Source organism: Haliotis cracherodii, unplaced genomic scaffold (assembly GCF_022045235.1).
Source record: "Haliotis cracherodii isolate W230 unplaced genomic scaffold, xgHalCrac1.p SCAF_6, whole genome shotgun sequence".
NCBI classification, from domain to species: domain Eukaryota; kingdom Metazoa; phylum Mollusca; class Gastropoda; order Lepetellida; family Haliotidae; genus Haliotis; species Haliotis cracherodii.
The window spans coordinates 10,215,001-10,230,548 of record NW_027266319.1 but is presented as its reverse complement, the minus strand read 5'-3'; the positions used below and the strand labels follow the sequence as shown (position 1 = coordinate 10,230,548).

Sequence of the window (15,548 nt, the reverse complement as noted above, 5' to 3'; positions counted from 1 at the left end):
GAGTAATGAAACTAAACTACGGCTCACTTGACCCAATTAGTACAATGGCATATCTGTGAACATCGCCTACTCTGTACAAGGTCCTCTATACACATACAGACTATAACGCCTTGTTCATCCTGGCAGTACAGATAATCCCTTTTAATCCGTGCTTAGTGCTGGGTAGGTGAGGTAATCCTGTTTACTATTTCTACTGTGATTTTGAGCGGCTGGGTAGCCTAGTGGTTAAAGCGTTAGCTCTACACGCCGAAGGCCCGGGTTCGATTCCCGACATGGGTACAACATGTACAATGTGTGAAGCCCATTTCTGGTGTCCCCCCGCCGTGATATTGCTGGAATATTGCTAAAAGCGCCTTAACACCGAACTCACTCACACTACTGTGATGCATATATTTACTTCTGTCAAAGGTTTTGTTCTCGTGTTTGCAATGGCCATAGACTATAAAGAATGCAATTGATCAATTCTTATTTGAAAAGTTGACTGCAGCAATTCTTTTGACTTTTGCACTTGTAACTCTTTCTTTTTCCATTCCATAAAATTTAGAGTTGTCAGGTAAATGAAAATAATATTAAACTATATCAAACATTGTGCTGCAGGTGCATGAGGATCAAGTCATCATGTCTCACAGCCCCCTGAAGATGTTCCGCCAGTTCCATGACAAGCATGTCCTGGTGTCCGGGCAGGGCCCTGTTCAGGAGATCGCTCGAGGTCTAGGTTTTACCCGCATCACCACCGTGGAAACGTTACGCCACACCTTCACCAACCTCGACATGGTCGACCACAAGCGAAGAAAAGCTGCAGTATGTCCTGTTCTTGTTCTCACCAAACATCTCCAGCTTCTGTAACAGCTCTTGGGATGATGTATAATCAGGAATTGTCTGTGGATGTGTCTTTTCCCCATCATAGTGTGTTCTTGAACCAATCTTAGCGTTACGATGATAGTAACTCTATGCTGAGTATGGGCGTTATAAATGTCTTTTGGCTCAAATTGCTTCATGGGATGGCCTTGATATGAAATTATTATTTATTAGGATGTAATAAATTAATTACTAGATTTTCATGCTGCCTGGTGGTGTACCACACACTCCAATCCACTTTATTTTTTTGTTTCCAACTATAGACAAAGAAAATCGCTATGTGTGTTTCTGCTGTGATATTTCTGGAATATTGCCAAAAAGCTGTGTAAGACTATGATCACTCACTCACTCACTGTTATCTAAAATCAATCTCATTAAAAATCAGATTTTAGTTCTTGCTATCGCTCAACAAAAATCTGAGGACATCCAATTATGGGTCATAGCAGAACGACCTTTCCTCCACACTGAACAGAGCATTGCTTACCAGAACATGAAAGTAATTTCTAATCATGCAACCTCGAAAATACATAACACGGGGTATTCCGAACGACAGTTATGAGCTACATGACTGAATCCATACACTCTAGGCCATCTATTAGCCATTCCAGAATGTTTTAATCCAGAATATGAGGCAGGAGGATTTAGAGGGTGGCAGGTGTGAATGTGTTATCATCTAAGGATCAGTTGATGCCGCCTTACTGACGAACTTGGTTCAGAGACTGTTCATATCTTTCCGTAATTCACAACTGGAATTTCTAAGACAAGATTAAGCAGATGCAATTATCTGATCAATAATTCCCTTTGGGAGTAAGTAATAATGAAATCCCCAAAACAGACTTGATGATCGTCAATAGGTCCATACGGTTCTTGAATCAATTACAAACAGCTGTCGCCAAGTAGTATCAGTTGAGCAGATCGATCTGTGTGGACTGCTGGCTCTCCCAGACACCTGACTGTATCACCTACCACATGTGTTACATTGGGGTATACATCGGGAAAAAGTAAACGCTACTCCATCGATAGTTCCATACCCTATTCACAGTAATGTGCACATAGACAAAGAGGGCCACCTTTTAAAACCATCCACAAGCTAAGTTTGTTTTCAGAGATTGGGCAATAGTGATCACACTACAGCCAGTGAACCATTTCTTTCTTTCCTTCTTTCTCTCTTCTTCTTCGTTTTTGTTTGTTTGTTCGTTTGTTTGTTCGTTTGTTTGTTCGTTCGTTCGTTCGTTCGTTCGTTCGTATATTGTGTTTATCATCAAGAAAGGAAAGTAGGGATCACACACATTGTGATTTTGTTTATCTGTTTTGGGCCCCGGTGGCCCAGTTGTCTCAGGTGCCGCCATTCACTGTGCAATGTTGCGTTCCTTGGGCACACCAGATACCTGTGATTGTGGGTTCGAATTCCAGATTAAGTGTCTAGGTTTGTCAGCACCATAAGTCCATATACATGCTAATGGGTTTCACCGAAGTGGTAAACGTCTGAGACCTGCATCTCTTTGGGCACTCCTCCCTTATTAAACACCATGATATATATAACTGGAATACTGTTAAACCCAACTCACTCACTCACTGTAGGTGTACTGTCTGTGATGAATAAACTGAATCTTTTTTTTTTGCAGCCCTGTGCTTTCGAGCAGTATTTTCCGAAGATTGATGGTATGTATAACTGGTACAGACGTAGGTGATCCCTCGTCAGTACTTCAGGTGTTTGTATACACTAGTTTCCTCCATCAACCGTGACTACATACAACCACTGTCCTGTGTAGTAGTGAAGTGTGTATACCATGATTTGAAATACAAGTGAATACGTATTACAATACGTTTGAAAATACCGGTATATTGTGTTTTTCAAAACCATGTAAAATTTTTATCGAGTTTAAGTGGAGTTATGAAATTCATAAATTAGCAACTTATTCCTGTGATAAAAAAAAGCTAAACTTTTCGTGACCCGCTTCTTGAATATAATGTTTCAAAATAGTTGTGACCGTAGCAACATACAACAAAATGGCGGAAGACTATGAAGTTGTCAAACATGTGTGGATGAAGTCTGATGTATGGGGCAATTTGTTTTCAGGTCCATAAGAAATTTTAGATGAAAGAATGCACATGTTGCCTTTTGTTCAATTTGGTCTGAGCCCTCACTGGTCTGAGAACTGTCAGCTTTCTCACTTGCTAAAACCAATATCTGGATTTATTGGCTAAGGAGCATCAATATGCAACACGGCGGCTTGTGAGTGAGAGAGTCTGTAGTTAAACAACACACTCTGCGATAGTCTAGGTATATGACTGTGGTCTGTAAATAATTGAGTCGGGACCAGACAGTCCAGTGATTGTATCATGATCGTCGATCTACCAAATGGGATCTGGTGACATGCATCAACCAAGTCAGCGAGCCTGACCACCCGACCCCGTTAGACGCCTATTACGACAAGCATAGTCACCTTTTACAGCAATCATGGGTTGGTGAAGACCTTTTCTACCCCAGATCTTCACGGGGCGTAGGTAACAATATGTTCTGGAGGGACTTAGTGTATAGAAATATGTTAGGTATTGATGATGAAGTGGATTGGCTATGCTTATTTGTGATGGCTCTGTGTCATATTTGGGTTATAGAAACCTGTACTGCTCCCCTGAATTCAATCAATTTGCCTGACAGAAAATGATCAAAAGTTTTAGAAATTGTTATCTCTTGCCTTTATATGAATGAGAATATTGTACAAACTTATGATAGAGAACTCAGGTGTTTTAGGCTTACTCAGAGTTAGATTTTCTCTTGAAGATGGAAAACTCTGCCTTTTTTAGCCATTTAGGATACTTTGAACACACAATGCCATAGAGAAAGTGCCCAAATGTAACAAATGTTATATTTGGGATAACTCTTTCTTACTAAAGTACAGATCCTAGTACTTTTTTGGGTTGACTGCCATCCGGGATTCGAACCCACACTGCCAGAATCGCCAGCACATAAAGTCAGCGATCTAACCCACTCAGCCACCAAGGCTTCAACAAAATTAAAGTCTGACAACTGGTAGTCTAGATCACATACTTTGTGTACCCCTCAGAGACTACCAGGGACAAAAAAAAAGTACCGGTACTAGAATCTGTATTTACTAAGAAAGCTTTATCCAAAATATAACATTTATAAGATTTATGATACTTGTTTATGTCAGAAGTCCAAAACTTGCCACAAATATGGAATAAAACTAGGTCTGATAATTGTTATAGCCCTATTTCAAATTTTTCCCAGCGTATAAAATTTCACATTTCCAATAAAGAAAGACCCTTATCCAACCTCATAATTTGAAAATAAAGCTTTTTTTTTTATTAATAAAAGCTTAATAAATGTGAAATAAATAATCAACACCATGTACAATTCGTGACTGTCATCCCATGCCTCGACTTCAATCAGTACAGAATCATTGTCTGTAATGTTATTCTGTTTTCAGCTGTGATATTGTTTGGAGAACCGGTGAGGTGGGAAACGAACCTGCAAATCATCATTGACGTGTTACTGACCAATGGTAAGCCAGGCCACACCCAGAAGGAGACTGTGTACCCCCACCTACCCGTCCTGGCCTGCAACATGGACCTACTGTGGATGGCCGAGGCGCCGAACCCCAGGTGTGTACACTCAGACTCAACAATCACATTACCCCGTGAAGATCGGGGTGGAATTGGTCTTCAGCAACCCATGCTGGCCGAAAGAGGCAACTAACGGGATCAGGTGGTCATGCAGGCTTGCAGAATGGTTGATACATGTCATCATATCCCAATTATGTAGACTCATTATTTATTGATTTAAATATTAACTGTACTGGTGCTTAATTGAACATAAAAAAATACTTCTACATGGTTTATTTTTTAAATATAATTTAATTTAGAACATTTAAAAATTATCAAAAAATTTGCATGTCCCATCTGGGTATCTCTCTATCACCTTAATATCTTTGAAAATCAATGAATTTGCTTTTTTTGCCACAAATTTATAACTTTTTATTAATTTATTTTCATACTAAATTACCCAGCCGCAGACTACTTACTACAAAATGTTGCAGGAATGAGTGATGGTTAAATAGACATGATCAAATTTAACAACAGTTACATAAAAAACAAACTCAGTATGCTTTCTTTTGCCCCCAGTTCATATAGACAGTCCGTCCGGGCATTTGACAGAAAGCTATCCCACATTATAAGGACATTGTTTGACTTAAGGAAAGGAGATAGAAATTGCTAATGGAAAAAATGACACTCTCAGGAGAAACTATTGTGAGCCTAGTCGGATACACACATACACCCTACACTAAGTCAATTCTGAGTCCATTGCCCCTCTGTAGGCTGAGTGGTCTGTTCATCTGCACTCAATCCAGATCAGAGGTGAAAGGTCAAAGGCGAAAAGACAGACATGGAGGTCAAAGTGTGGGCGGAAGATGTGTGTCTGGTTGTGGGAGGTAGTTGTTTTGATACATGCCAGTGCAGCCTTTAGTCAGGAATATCGTGCTGTGGAAATAGCCTGCAAATATTTAAGGAATGGTGGTTTCCATGGTCTCTGTATATTGAACTAATATTTATCCTCCTGAGACAGTATAGGTGGAAGATTATTTCTGCAGCATTTACTAATTATGATGAAGATCCAGGGTAGAATAGGTCTTCAGCAACCCATGCTTGCCATAAAAGGCAATATGCTTGTCGTAAGAGGCGACTAAGGGGATCGGGGTGGTTAGGCTCGCTGACTTGGTTGATGCATGTCATCGATCCCAATTGTGTGGATTAATGCTCATGATATTAATCACTGGATTGTCTGGTACAGACTTGATTATTTCAAGATTGCCGTCATATAGCTGGAATATTGCTGAGTGCGGCGTTAAACAACAAACAAACCAACTAATTATGATACACTTTTTTATTATCTTTATCCTATTAAAAAAATTCCCAAACTGAAACACCAGTAGTAACCTTTGACATGAAATAAGCTGCAAATTTCATTGGACAAGGACATCGTAAGATTCTGGATAAGATTAGCAAGCTTAGTCCTGAACCATGACTGCGGAATTTTTATTTTTTAGGTATTTTTTTTATTAAAAGCCTAGGAAAGTCTAGATCAAACTAACCAAGTCTAGTTTGCTTGATTCCACATCTGAAAACAGCAGAAGAGAAAAGGTTCTTTTGAAAAAATCTTTATTATTTTAAAGACATGTATTCATTGACTAAGTGTTAGTCTATAGTAACCTGTGCTGGTCTTGAGAGGCGACCACGAGAATCTTGCATGCGGCATGCACGAATACGGTGTTAGCGTTGAGCGTCTCAACATGCGTGATTCCCGTGCACCTTTTCGAGTTGAGTTGATTGGCTCAATTGTGTCATATGGCCCTGTGACACAGGGGTAGCATTATGCAGATGGCTGTTTCAATGAATGCTCGTTCTGCCTGTGACGAACAGGTCTGGTTGTTGATGAAATATAGTGATAGCTAAATAGACAGATTTTTTATTCATGCACTGATTGTCTTTAAATGTAATATCCAGTTATGTATGACTGTTTAATAATCTCACAACTTTGACTGGAGTAGGTCCAATAGTTTTTCAGATATTGTAGTAAACGTCGGTACCTTAAATTAACTTCCAGACTATAATGGTTGATGGCATCAAACCCTGATGGTGTGGAGCTTTGCTCACAACTTGACTGTCTGGTTCAGACTTGATAATTTACAGGCTAGCATTATGTCAATATTGTATGTTGTACTTTATGACACGATTTCTTTTCAAATATCTTGTGCAGACAGGTATTGTTGGCTTACATTTAGGGCTTTATGGACGATTAATTGCATCTTTTCAATAATACACTTCTTTTGTGTCGACATAAGATTAACAAACAATTGTAAAGACTATTGTGTGATATACTTCTCAGGGAGATACTGTTCTCTGAGACTTGTATAATCTCGACAAATCTTAACAAAATGAAAATCTAGCAAATGTAAATCACTTTGGACACACCGGCACTTAGTTTTATAATAATGCATACATCAAACATAGCATAAATACCATGACAACGGATTCAGAGTATGAATCCTCCTTATCAAGACAATATCTCAGTCTGTCCGAATTATTAGCTCTGTTTATGATATTTATTCAACCACCTTCCTCATCAACAACCACCATCACCACCACCACCACCACCCTCATCAACAACCACCATCACAACCACCATCCTCATCAACAACCACATTCACCACCACCATCCTCATCAACAACCACATTCACCACCACAACCCTCATCAACAACCACCATCACCACCACCACCATCCTCATCAACAACCACCATCACCACCACCACCATCCTCATCAACAACCACCATCACCATCACCACCACCCTCATCAACAACCACCATCACCACCACCACCATCCTCATCAACAACCACCATCACCACCACCACCACCCTCATCAACAACCACCATCACCACCACCACCACCCTCATCAACAACCACCATCACCACCACCACCACCCTCATCAACAACCACCATCACCACCACCACCACCCTCATCAACAACCACCATCACCACCACCACCACCCTCATCAACAACCACCATCACCACCTCCACCATCCTCATCAACAACCACCATCACCACCACCACCACCCTCATCAACAACCACCATCACCACCACCACCACCCTCATCAACAACCACCATCACCACCACCACCACCATCCTCATCAACAACCACCATCACCACCACCACCACCACCCTCATCAACAACCACCATCACCACCACCACCACCACCCTCATCAACAACCACCATCACCACCACCACCACCACCCTCATCAACAACCACCATCACCACCACCACCATCCTCATCAACAACCACCATCACCATCACCACCACCCTCATCAACAACCACCATCACCACCACCACCATCCTCATCAACAACCACCATCACCACCACCACCCTCATCAACAACCACCATCACCACCACCACCACCCTCATCAACAACCACCATCACCACCACCACCACCCTCATCAACAACCACCATCACCACCACCACCACCCTCATCAACAACCACCATCACCACCACCACCACCCTCATCAACAACCACCATCACCACCACCACCATCCTCATCAACAACCACCATCACCACCACCACCACCCTCATCAACAACCACCATCACCACCACCACCACCCTCATCAACAACCACCATCACCACCACCACCACCATCCTCATCAACAACCACCATCACAACCACCATCCTCATCAACAACCACCATCACCACCACCATCCTCATCAACAACCACCATCACCACCACCACCATCCTCATCAACAACCACCATCACCACCACCACCACCCTCATCAACAACCACCATCACCACCACCACCACCAACACCACCACCAACAACCTCATTAACAACCACCATCACCACCACCAACCTCATCAACAACAACCATCACCAACAACCACCACCACCATCACCACCACCAACCTCATCAACAACAACCATCACCAACAACCACCACCACCATCATCACCACCAACCTCATCAACAACCATCACCACCCTCACTAACAACCAGCACCACCATCACCACCACCAACCTCATCAACAACCACCATCACAACCATCACCACCACCCTCACCAACCACCACCAACAACAACCTCATCAACAACCACCATCACAACCATCACCACCACCATCCTCATCAACAACCACCATCACCACCATCATCACCACCAACCTCATCAACAACCACCACCACCATCACCACCACCCTCATCAACAACCACCACCATCAACAACATTAACCTCATCAACAACCACCACCATCACCACCACTATCACCACCACCATCACCACCCTCATCAACAACCACCATCACCACCACCACCACCATCCTCATCAACAACCACCATCACAACCACCATCCTCATCAACAACCACCATCACCACCACCATCCTCATCAACAACCACCATCACCACCACCACCATCCTCATCAACAACCACCATCACCACCACCACCACCCTCATCAACAACCACCATCACTACCACCACCACCAACACCACCACCAACAACCTCATTAACAACCACCATCACCACCACCAACCTCATCAACAACAACCATCACCAACAACCACCACCACCATCACCACCACCAACCTCATCAACAACAACCATCACCAACAACCACCACCACCATCATCACCACCAACCTCATCAACAACCATCACCACCCTCACTAACAACCAGCACCACCATCACCACCACCAACCTCATCAACAACCACCATCACAACCATCACCACCACCCTCACCAACCACCACCAACAACAACCTCATCAACAACCACCATCACAACCATCACCACCACCATCCTCATCAACAACCACCATCACCACCATCATCACCACCAACCTCATCAACAACCACCACCACCATCACCACCACCCTCATCAACAACCACCACCATCAACAACATTAACCTCATCAACAACCACCACCATCACCACCACTATCACCACCACCATCACCACCCTCACCAACAACCACCACCCTCACCAACAACCACCACCATCAACAACATTAACCTCATCAACAAAAACCATCATCACCACCACCACCATCCTCATCAACAACAACCATCACCACCATCATCATCAGTAGCTTATAGGATGTTCTTGAAGTATGTGGTAGACCCGTGTTTGATTCTCCAGAAGAGTTTAATGCGTGAAGCTCACTTTTGGTGTCCTCTGCCATGATATTGCTGGAATATTGCTAAAAGTGGCATAAAACCATACTCAGTCACTCACTTGAAGAATGTTTATACATACTTGAGTATATTTAACTCCACTCTCTAAAGTCTTTCACCCTGAACCTTAAGACTGATTGTGTCCCATGTCCTACTTCCCTGAGTCATATAAACACACAATGGACACCGAAACAGCGTGATGTGTTAACTGATGTGAGTTGTCTGATGGACACATATTCTGGTGGTGTCACCAGAGGTCACTGTGACCCAGTCCGGAGGTCACAGCAACCCAGTGTCACACAGGGTACATGAATAATGTCTGTAGTTTTCCATACACCTGTCAGTTAATAAACCAATAAACTTGTCAAGTGTCCTGGTTTCAAAACTTACATTTGATTTCCTCCTGCTCATATCAAATGTATATCATAATGTATTTATACATACTGAACAAAAGAGGTTAGGGATTATGAATTCTGTTTGGGATATTTTTAGGAAATTGTGTTTTCAGTCTTCACTACAAAAATATATCCCCTAAAATATGAATGATCCCAAACTTTTTTTCAGTATATACCAGTAAAGTCCACCAGTAAAGTGTAATTACCGATGATATGAATCTCAGGCTAAGCTAATTATCTAGTCTTTGATCTATCCTCAGTTTTAGCTTTTATCGCTAGCTCAGTTTTTGCTTCAATTTCACCCTCAGTTTTACCTTTGATCTCTCATTCAGTTTTAGCAATAATTTCACCCTTAATTTTAGCTTTAATCTCACCTTCAACCTTATCTCAAATCTCACCTTCAGCCTCAACATGCTCAAAGATACAGCCAAGTCTTGACCCAAGTTTAATGATGTCACCTTCAATCTCAATCATATTTGCATTCCTTATAACTCTCACACTCAAAATGCCTGCTACTTTTCAGATTTGGACATGGATGTTTCCTGCACTGCCTAGAAAGTTTATACCAGGTGAGTGAAAGTTTAAACCAGTTGAGTGAAAGTTTAAACCAGTTGAGTGAAAGTTTAACCAGGGGAGTGAAAGTTTATACCAGGTGAGTGAATGTTTTAACCAGGTGAGTGAAACTTTAAACCAATTGAGTGAAAGTTTTAACCAGGCGAGTGAAAGTTTAAACCAATTGAGTGAAAGTTTAACCAGGCGAGTGAAAGTTTAAACCAATTGAGTGAAAGTTTAACCAGGTGAGTGAAAGTTTATAACAAGTGAGTGAAAATTTATACCAGGTGAGCGAATGTTTATACCAGGTGAGTTAAACATGTTTCTTTGCCCAGTCATTGTGATGACCCACATGTGACTGGACTATGCCCGCTGACTGATGGGTGACGCTGGGAGACTTATCAAACACTGTCAATACTTCAATCTGCACTGTCATGTTTTATTGATACTTGACATAATGTTTGGGAATTTGAAAATGTAGGATATGATAGATTCCTTTGTATTATTTCTAACCAACATGCTGATAAGGCCTTTGCAACAATTGTAATTAACGTTCTTTCATTGCAAGGTGATGTCAATATTTGATTGAAGATGACTGAAGTTTCATCTTTACTCAAACATATACCAGCCAAAAGGAATGTGTGCATCGTCAGAAAGAAATGCGAACATTAGCGACTTGTAGTGTAACCACTGAGCTATAGTTAGCTTTTGTCATCAAACAATATATCACATGACTAACCATGGGTCCGGGTAGTCCTGTGGGTTCCCAGGTCCTACTCAGTACCCACCCGACCCGAGTACCCAAGTTACCTGTCCCAGCCCTAAACTCAAGTTTTACACAGACATGATGTTTTTACCCATCACAAAAGACAATACCAGCTGATCACCGCAAGCACACACTACCGGAAAAACCAGTCATATGTATATATATTTGCATATCATCTCAGTAAACTGGGCTCTGTCCCTTCATCCTGAAATTTGAAAAAATGTGCAGTTGTCTAACTTCACTTGCTTCAGTAGAAGTATGAGCATTGAAACCATTTTAGTTGATTATTGAAGTGAGAACTCTGATTATCAATGAATGTTCAGAGCAATAACTACAACTATTGAAGGGTGAAATTGTTGTTTGAGAAACAAGGCCGTTTAATGTCGACACAAAAACACTGTCAACAACAACACATAAGAGTTGGAAATGAAGCTAGACTGTCTTGACCCAGACTGTATGATGTGAAACATGGCGGCATGTGGCTGTGTTCACAGTGAAGTTAAGCAACATCGGTTGTGGAGAGAAGTTGGATGGGTGATCGTGTTCGGCAGCTTGATTCTTGAGCGTATCTAGGGCTTCGGTCCTGCCCCACACTGAAGCATATGTAGCACGTCTTGTGTCGCCATGGGTGACTTTGTTTATAATGTGCCTAAGGCACAGCAATTCGCTATGATCATGGGTTTGAATCCTGGTGTGCCCCAATTAAGTTTCAAGGGTTGTCAGCGCCATACCTGTGCTCATGGGTTTCGCCAACATGGTAAATGTCTGCATCACTTCAGGCTTTCCTTCCACATTAAGCTGACATGCTGTGATGTAACTGGAAAACTGTTAAAAGCGGCATTAAACCCAACTCACTCACTCACTCACTCACTGTGATGTAACTGGAATACTGTTATAAGCGGAATTAAACCCAACTCACTCACTCACTCACTCACTCACTCACTCACTCACTCACTCACTCACTGTGATGTAACTGGAATACTGTTATAAGCGGAATTAAACCCAACTCGCTCGCACGCACATACCCACCCACCCACGCACCACACCTACGCACCCACTCATGCACCCACCCACGCACCCACCCACTTGGATATACAACCACCCACCCACCCACTTGGATATACAACCACCCACCCACATGGATGTATATACACTTGCTCGGATATATAGGATGCAAACATGTTGGATGATATCAGTGACTTATTTCCAGAGAACCCACAGCATGTTACACATATATCATGCTGGCACGATCCATCAGTGAGTCATGAACAGTTTTATGTGGAAGACTAGTTAAAGTTGATAGACCTTCACTAATATATTAATATTTTATCCAGATCATGTCGGTTTTGAATATAAGGTTTCTAATTTGCATTATCAATGTGTCATTTTTTTGCATTCTCATTGATATATTTTTTTTCTTTTATTCAATTAAGCACACTCCATTAAACATATACATTGGGAGCTCCTGTATATACACTGGGGAACTCCTGTATATACACTGGGGTGGTCCTGTGTATACACTGGGGAACTCCTGTATATACACTGGGGAGCTCCTGTATATACATTGGGGTGGTCCTGTATATACACTGGGGTGCTCCTGTATATACACTGGGGTGCTCCTGTATATACACTGGGGTGCTCCTGTATATACATTGGGGTGCTCCTGTATATACACTGGGGTGGTCCTGTATATACACTGGGGTGCTCCTGTATATACACTGGGGTGCTCCTGTATATACATTGGGGTGGTCCTGTATATACACTGGGGTGCTCCTGTATATACACTGGGGTGCTCCTGTATATACATTGGGGTGCTCCTGTATATACACTGGGGTGCTCCTGTATATACATCGGGGTGCTCCTGTATATACACTGGGGTTCTCCTGTATATACACTGGGGAACTCCTGTATATACATTGGGGTGCTCCTGTATATACACTACAACAATGTGTTGTTTACAAACAGGATGTTGATTTCATTACGCTATTGTGATAGGATTATGCAGAGACTCGTGAGGCCGGCCGACTAAGGAGTTCTAGCCTTGTTCGGCAAAATCGGAAACTGGATTTCATAGTCAGTTAACTCCCTTGCCTTGGAAAGTTGATGTTGATAAATGTCAACACATCATTCTTTGCTGTTTGAATAAATAAAAAGTAAAACAGATAAGAAGCCAAATAGTTAGTTTGTCAAATAATAGGTAGTACTGACCTGAAACAGCCTCCTCATCAAAGCTATAGCCTGATTAGAACCAGATAATTACTATGGTTACATGTCAAAACACTATAGGTGACAGTGACTTATAACATGAAGTGGACCGTAATACTTTAAAAATCATTAAAAGAGGACACGTTTCAAGTGGTCATGGTGGTCGTGACAATATGTTGAAAGCATTGACTTAATATGCTTATCTCTCTGCATTGAATGTCAGAAGGACTTTTAAGGAATCACAACAAAGGTCATAGTTGTTAATGGTTAAACCTATCCTGTCCAAGGACTTCTGATGGAATCAGTCAGTATACATATTGCCTTATTACAAACATTGACAGTAACATATATATATATATTCAAACTGAGGAGCTCCTATAAATATCTACCAAGGACCACATTTTTATATCAAGGATCTCACTTTTACATCAAGCAGCTCCCTATATGCAGACTAAGAACTCCCAAAATATAACCCTGAGATACCTTTACGAAATTTCACATCGAACAGCGCACTTATGCAACATTAAATCCATCAACTCTATTATCATAAAACAGTAGCACGCTAATGAGCGTGGCCTCTTCGATTAACAAATAATGACTATGGATATTTAATTGGAGCACCTTTAGAATGCAGTACCACAACTTCTTGTGAGGACGATCTCTGCCGTAGGTCACATGTCTCAAAGACAAGCAACCATTTTTTTTTAGAATCTGTCGAAACTCACGACCTTCGGATTGTTAGCCTGACAGCTAACCAACAGAGCTACGTCCACATTGTGAAACTAAATACAAATTTACCTGGTCATGCCTATTCCGTAAAAGAGCTAAACAAAAAAGGTCGAATAGGTGACAGACACTTACGAAGGTCTCGTGACTTAAGTCTACGGATACTACGAGTGATCCCGATGCCATTTGACACACTCGTCCCATTCTGTAATTTACAAGATACCAAGTGGTGAGGAATGAGCCGATATGGAGAGAACTGAAAACGGCTCTTGACGAACTCGCGGGTATGCATGAATGGAATTTAATCATTCGTTGGTGGATTTTGTGACAAAAAAGTGTGGTAGGGAACACTGTAAGGATAATGTGGATAATTGTAAGGAACGAGGGAGGAATGTGCATGGCTAGTGACGGCAAAAGGGTGAGTTCACTTTTGAATCAGTGCTGAATAAATCTAGCGGGTGAAAGTGGCTTGTCTGAATGTTCCAGGACAGTTTACAGTAGCCAAAATATTCGACACTAAACCATTTCACCCTGCTTTCTTGATGTTTTTGTATGAAGAATATTAGGAGAAGCTATAGAATCAATGCTTTACTAGCCACTGAACAGGTACCTAACCCTAATGATCGTAAAGCGTGATTGATCGTAAAGGGTGATTTATCGTAAAGGGTGATTGATCGTAAAGGAGATCCAAGAGCTAAGGATAGTGTTCAGTGTAACCTACACCACAACCGGCGACATTTGGATGTGTTGAGCACCAATATAATATTACCTAATAAACTGCATTCCTGTGCATAATAATAAAAATTAATGAATCGAAAAAATGTATGTTTTTTCGATCCCATTTATAATAATTTTTGCAACTTGAATTACGAAAAAACGAAATAAACAATATATTGAAAATAAGAGTGCTTTTGTAAACTAGCTCTTGCTATAAAATGCGTTGCCGCAGGCTATATTTAGTAAACAAATATTCAAAACTCTCAACATCGCTGGGTGTTTTCGGTGAGATTGTGTGTGGAGATGATAGATCACTGGGAGGAGCTTATGCACACTCGATGACCCCAGACGTCTCAGGGAATTGTTTCGCCGGTGTGACTTGCAACAAAATACTAAGAATTACGTCATAGGGTATTGTCACGTGTTTGAAAAGTTTGTGGTACTGTATTCTAAAGGTATGCCCATTTAATTTTTCTAATTACAGAAAATCACTGGGCGTGAGTTGAAATACACAGCTTTAGTTGGCAAGCCGAGCGAGATCACATATCATCATGCCGACTACC

At 41.6% G+C, this 15,548-nt stretch overlaps 1 protein-coding gene across 1 annotated transcript in view; it reads left to right on the top strand.

Moving 5' to 3' along the window:
• LOC139446218 (haloacid dehalogenase-like hydrolase domain-containing 5) overlaps positions 1-15,548 on the top strand; it is a 47,652-nt gene that overhangs the window by 30,277 nt on the left and 1,827 nt on the right. The window contains exons 3-7 of the mRNA XM_071227544.1: positions 598-801; positions 2,484-2,520; positions 4,311-4,485; positions 10,543-10,588; positions 15,470-15,548. The exon at positions 15,470-15,548 is cut by the window's right edge and continues 61 nt beyond it. Coding sequence (XP_071083645.1) covers positions 598-801; positions 2,484-2,520; positions 4,311-4,485; positions 10,543-10,588; positions 15,470-15,548 — 541 coding nt within the window. The remainder of the gene's footprint in view (positions 1-597; positions 802-2,483; positions 2,521-4,310; positions 4,486-10,542; positions 10,589-15,469) is intronic.